The following is a 6047-nucleotide window of genomic DNA, read 5'->3' on the forward strand; positions in this document are numbered from 1 at the left end:
TGGATGCATATGCATCTATATTTTTCAAACACCGAGTTCTCGCTGTACCAATCAGAGGCCAAGCTAGTCTTGTGCCCTTGTTTGCATGCCAAGACTTCCAGGTAGGTTCCAACTCATAATATACTGGTCAGCAGCCAGCGGCGTCAAGTATCGTTTTCCAGACATTTCTACTACTTCTAAATGATCGATCCCTTTACGATAAAATAAAATTATCAGAAAATTATACTGACTTGTCATCTCTAGCAAAAGGAAACCTGTGCAAATTGTGTGGACTATTTCTCAGTCCAAATTAATAAATTAGCTACTTTTATAACTCCTTATACGATCGTGGTAGACATCACACTCCCTATTCCACCTCAAGGTATAGGTATTACATAGTCATGCACTTGATGAACAATTCAAAAGTTACTTGCAAATGTACTGTACCAAATAGAACTATGAAACATAATACACACACAAGTGCTCACTTCGGCAGAGGGCACAAACCTGGCTATGAGGCCATTCTCAGCGTGCTAATCTATCTGAGGTCCACACTCTTTTTTGTATTACCAAGTGAAGCAACTTGAGGAACGAGGAGGAAGAAGAAAGTTATAATAGTGTTGCCCATCACAGAGGTGGTCCACTTAATAAGGTACCACTCAAATTCTCATCATGTCCATGTGCCAATCAGTAGATTTTTAAGACCTATCACCTCTAAACTCTCACTCCATTGTAATAATTCCCTCCAAACGAAACGAACATATTCTAAATTCGAAAACCCTACATACTATGTGACCCATCGCGCTGACGTGGACGGCGCATCCCCGTGGCCCAAGAACCCATTACCCTGCTGCCAGCGTTAGGGTTTGGGGATTAGAGGATCCTATCACCGGTGGCTATAGAAAGGGGTTGGGGGGGGGGGGGCACGGCATATGGTGGTGGTGGCGGCTGAGATGGCAGTAGGACGGGTGGGGATGGCGGCGTGGGGGCATGACGACACGAGTAATCTTTGGTGGCTCTGTGATTAGCGAAGGGCAGGGTCGAGGGGCGATGGTGGGAGCCGTAGGCCGCTGGCGGAGATAGTCGAAGCACAAGGGAGGTGGGGCGGCCAAGGCGTCGGGAGGTGTCGAGGTTGGGTGGGGCTGCGGTAGAACGGGCGTTGCAAGGATGGCGGTAGCGAGGGTACCGGCGCGAAGCAAGATGTGTCACACGCCAACCCGTCATGGCTAAAGTGCGTCCTTCTAGATTATTACTTATCGGCTGAATATGGATAGCCAGTAGCAGTAGTCAGGCTTCTTTAAGGAAACTTTAATGATCAATTTATACACTTTCAACCTGTTCGCTTGTTGGTTTCAGTCAGGGCTTATCAGCCAGTCAACAGGGTTTTCCTCTCACAACAAACCAGTACCAGCCGGGCTTATCAGCCCAGAAACCAACCAGCAAAACCTCTTTGTTGTAAACAGGACGACCATCGTCATTTTTGTGTTGAGATTTAATTGTTAAGCTGTACGTAGGTGGAAAGAATTTTACGGGCGTGAGGTTTAGTCAATGGTTGGTTGGAAATGCAGTGCCATGCGGTGCAGAAGTCTTCTCAGGACTCAAGAAACGTCCATTGACCCCAAGTCTTCGAGAGCTATTACATTGGAAGCCTCCTGAAATGAAATAATAGCAATCCAAAATAGTAAAGGTCAGTCCACGCTTGGCGTATTCCATCCGTCACAATAGCTACCACCTCAGGTCTGCCTGCCTCTATATATGCGAAGATCCAGACTCCACGCAAGCAAGCAAGCTAGGATCACCAACGTCGTCGCATGGAGTTGTCACGTCTTCTTCTCCTCTGCCTGGTGACCGTGTGGGTGCTCGCCCCCGCCGCCGCCGCCCCCACCACCGCAGACGTCCCGGTGTCACTGAGGCCCGGCTGCGCAAGGAACGCGAGATGCGGCGGCATCGACGTCCCGTACCCGTTCGTCATAGACGAGCAGTGCGAGATCCGCCCTGGCTTCTACCTCAACTGCACGACCGAGGGCGGCACCACGACGCTGTTTCGTCGTCACCCTCACTTTGAGGTGAGCAAGATCTCCGTGCAGGATAACAAGGTCTGGTTCAAGACCTATATCTCTCGGCAGTGCTACAACGAATCGACCAAGGACATGATGTACAACGACGCGATGCTGAACATCACCAACTTGCCTTACGTGCTATCGGCAGATGATAACAAAATCATCGTTCTCGGGTGCAACAGTCTTGCCTACATGCTCAGCGACACTGTAAGTAATCCCTATTGGAGTGTTTGGTTTGACGAATCAACTTATTCTAGATGAAGTGATGCATCATGTGTCTATTTCTTAAATTTAGCAGAATGACTTTATTATTCCTCGTACTAGTAATAATTGTTAGTTTGTGAGGAAGAGGATGGCGATGGATCAACTTATTCCATTCCACAAACCAAACAAAAAACTAAAGAGTGAGATGACGATGGACTAATTTATTCCACAAACCAAAATGTCCATATATTCCACAGTTCGTTCTCTAGACATACAGTCTGAGTTGGCAATTAATAGACTAGCATCCAAATTCGCATGGATAAATCCAATTAAAATAAAAGAAAAAATCCAAGTCCAAACTTATCCTAATACAAAATGATTAATGTGCAACCCAATCTAATCCTATTGCTTTGAAGTCCAAATCGATCCAATAATTCTATGTCAAAAGCTATTATAGGTATTTATTAATTGAAAAGCTCGCGCTCACACTTTATAATTTTTGTGAAATTGATTAAATTTTTTACAGATGATTAAATATGATTATCAACTACTTTATGCAGATCAGTGTGACTAGATATATACATGGGCCTCACGTCAAATGTCTGACCCTAACATTAACACGTCACCTTAAAATTTTAGCAAATGTGGCTAAAATTTGTTCAAGATGATTTAGTATGATCGTCTGCTACTTTGTATAGATTAGTGTGGTTAGATACAAAGTAGACTCCACGTAAAAGCTGGCCTCTATAATTAAAAGTCTCATGTTCACACCTTAAAATTTTAGCCAAATCAACTTAATCTTTTTGAGATTAGTTAATACAATTGCCCACTACTGTGTATGTGTGTGTATATGTCTACATATAATATATGTATGCATGGACCCCACGTAGAAAGTCGAACCCTAAAATTAAAACATCGCGTTTACATCTTAAAATTTTAGTGAAATTAACTAGAATTTATTAGAGACAACTTAGTACGATTGCTCACTGTTTTATACAGATCGAGATGTGATTACATATATACATGGGTTCCACATCATAAACTTAAAACTAGACATTAAAGGTTGGTTGCCTCTTGAGTAGTTAATTCCACATAAAAATCCATTGGTCACTGAACTTTTTTGAGTTAACGTCCAATGGATTTTAGAATTTGTAGGATCAAATGGTTATTGACATCCAAATTTGAATAGATCCCATCCATATGCATCAGAAGCATCTAGAGTCCAATTATATTTTGGATTATCCAAATCCATTGCCACCTCTACATATAGGAGTAGAGTATATATATCAACTCGCTTGCAGCTACTAGCTAGCTAATAATGTATCCCGTGTCTCTGGCTCCCCAACATTTGCAGTACGTAGTCGGATGCTTGTCCACATGCAAAGATACAATCCCTATGGTAAACGGCTCATGCTCTGGTAAGGCGGGGTGCTGCCAGATGGACCTCCCGAGGGGTGTGCAATATTATCACGGATACTTCAACCCATCATACAACACCACTCAAATATGGAGGACAAATCCTTGCAATTATGTCTCAGTGATGGAAAGCGCCGCCTTCAACTTCAGCACCACTTACCTCACCTCAAGTGTGTTCTATGATAGAAACCAACATAGGACACCGGTTGTCATGGAATGGTCGATTGCACCAAATACTACATGTGAAGAAGCCAAAATCAATCAGACATCTTATGCGTGTGTTAGCAACAATAGCTATTGTTCCAAGAATGACGCGGGATATGTTTGTAAGTGCTCAGATGGATACCAAGGAAATCCTTACATCATAGATGGATGCACAGGTTTATCTCCCTTTATGTCTATTATTTTGATTTTGTTTTTCCTTCTCATGCAAAGATAGAAGACATGCATGTTTCAACCAAGTAGCAAGTTGTTCCTAAAAAATCTAATAAGATTAACATATAGTCTTTTGTGATTTCAGATATTAATGAGTGCATTGTTCCAAACCGGTGTCCTGCTGGAAATTGCATAAATACACTTGGGAGCTTCACTTGTTTATGCCCACGAGGACAAAGCATGATCGGTGATGTTTGCATGAAAAATCAGAAGTCAACGTGGATGGCTCCAGTGGTTGGTAGGTTGCTAAGAGCTCAAATAGATTATATATATGATGACTTGTGAACCATTTTTAGAAGTGCTGAGCTTGTAATAACCATTCAGGTGCAAGTATTGGAGTTGTGGTTCTTGTGGTTGCCGTCACTTGTGCATACTTGATCCTAGAAAGACGAAAGCTCCAACACATCAAACAAAAGTATTTTCGACAGCATGGTGGCCTACTGCTATTCCAAGAGATGAAGTCGCAACAAGGACTTCCATTCGAAATATTCTCTGAAGAAGCACTACAGCAAGCCACAGACAGGTTTGCAGAACAACAAGTCATTGGCCATGGAGGCCACGGAAAAGTTTATAAGGGAGTTATGAAGGACGATATGGAAGTTGCCGTGAAAAGATGCATGACAATTGATGAACAACAAAAGAAAGAATTCGGTAAGGAGATGATAATCCTATCCCAAATCAACCATAGGAACATTGTAAAGCTCCTCGGTTGTTGCTTGGAAGTTGAAGTCCCCATGTTAGTGTATGAGTTCATCCCAAATGGCACATTGTTCCATCTCATCCATGACAACCGTAGCCGGCACATTTCCTTGGACACTCGACTAAGGATTGCTTATGAGTCTGCAGATGCCTTATCCTATCTTCATTCATGTGCATCCCCGCCCATCCTCCATGGTGATGTCAAGTCTACCAACATCCTTTTGAATGGTGACTTAACAGCAAAAATATCTGACTTTGGCGCATCCATTCTAGCACCAAGCGACGAGTCACAATTTGTAACGCTTGTCCAAGGAACATGCGGCTACCTTGATCCAGAATACATGCAGACATGCCAATTAACAGATAAGAGTGATGTTTACAGCTTTGGAGTTGTTCTCCTAGAGTTGCTTACACGCAAGAAGGCGTTCAACCTCCAAGGACCTGAGCACGAGAAGAGCCTATCTATGGTGTTTCTATGTGCAATGAAGGAGAACAAGCTAGAGGATATCCTGGACGATGAAATCAAGAATAGCGAGAATTTGGAGATTCTCGAGGAGATTGCAGAGTTAGCAAGACAATGCTTAGAGATGTGCGGCGCAAATAGACCATCAATGAAGGAAGTTGCAGATAAACTTGATAGACTGAGGAAGGTCTTGCAAAATCCATGGGCACATAAGGATCCTGAAGAGTGGGACAACTTGCTTGGAGAGTCATCTTTGGTTAACTCAGGGGCTCTTAGTACGGGGAATTTCAGCATCACGAAGAGAGTTGCTATGGGCTTAGAATCAGGGCGTTAAGTTTATACAAAGTACATTAGGTCCTATTACATATACAACTCCAAATTAATGTACATGCATGATAGATACTCTTTTACATACATGTTCCTTTACTAGGATTTAACTTGTACTCCTATATTTGCCATAAGACAGTCAGCACAAAGTACATTAGGTCCTATTATATCACTACAAAAATGGATATATAGACGATACTCTTATATTCTCAGGGTTAGGGGTTAGGACTTAGAAATTTGAAGACTTTTGCCGTCTAGGGTTCCAGGATTTGGGGAATTTGTTAGGATTTTCTCTGGTTTGCTCGTGAAAAATATTAATTTTAAACCTCCAGAAGCTATGATGCCAGATACAGGTCAAATGACGATGCATGAAAAACATCTAAATTAATGGTTTGAAAAGAAGTGTTTTGTCATGAAATTTATTAGCATACGTGCTCAAATAAAATCCAAAAATTTCTTAATAA

The 6047-nt window shown here is 42.3% G+C and overlaps 1 protein-coding gene across 1 annotated transcript; it reads left to right on the forward strand.

Annotated features, from left to right (window-relative positions):
* Positions 1-1790: 1790 nt before the first annotated feature.
* On the forward strand, positions 1791-5749 carry LOC136476871 (putative wall-associated receptor kinase-like 16). Its single transcript, XM_066474843.1, has 4 exons — positions 1791-2246; positions 3598-4039; positions 4180-4332; positions 4419-5749. Exons 1-4 carry the CDS (start codon positions 1791-1793, stop codon positions 5588-5590), a joined length of 2223 nt encoding a protein of 740 aa, XP_066330940.1. The 3' UTR covers positions 5591-5749.
* Positions 5750-6047: the final 298 nt, after the last annotated feature.

This window comes from Miscanthus floridulus, chromosome 8 (assembly GCF_019320115.1).
Source record: "Miscanthus floridulus cultivar M001 chromosome 8, ASM1932011v1, whole genome shotgun sequence".
Taxonomy (NCBI): Eukaryota; Viridiplantae; Streptophyta; class Magnoliopsida; order Poales; family Poaceae; genus Miscanthus; species Miscanthus floridulus.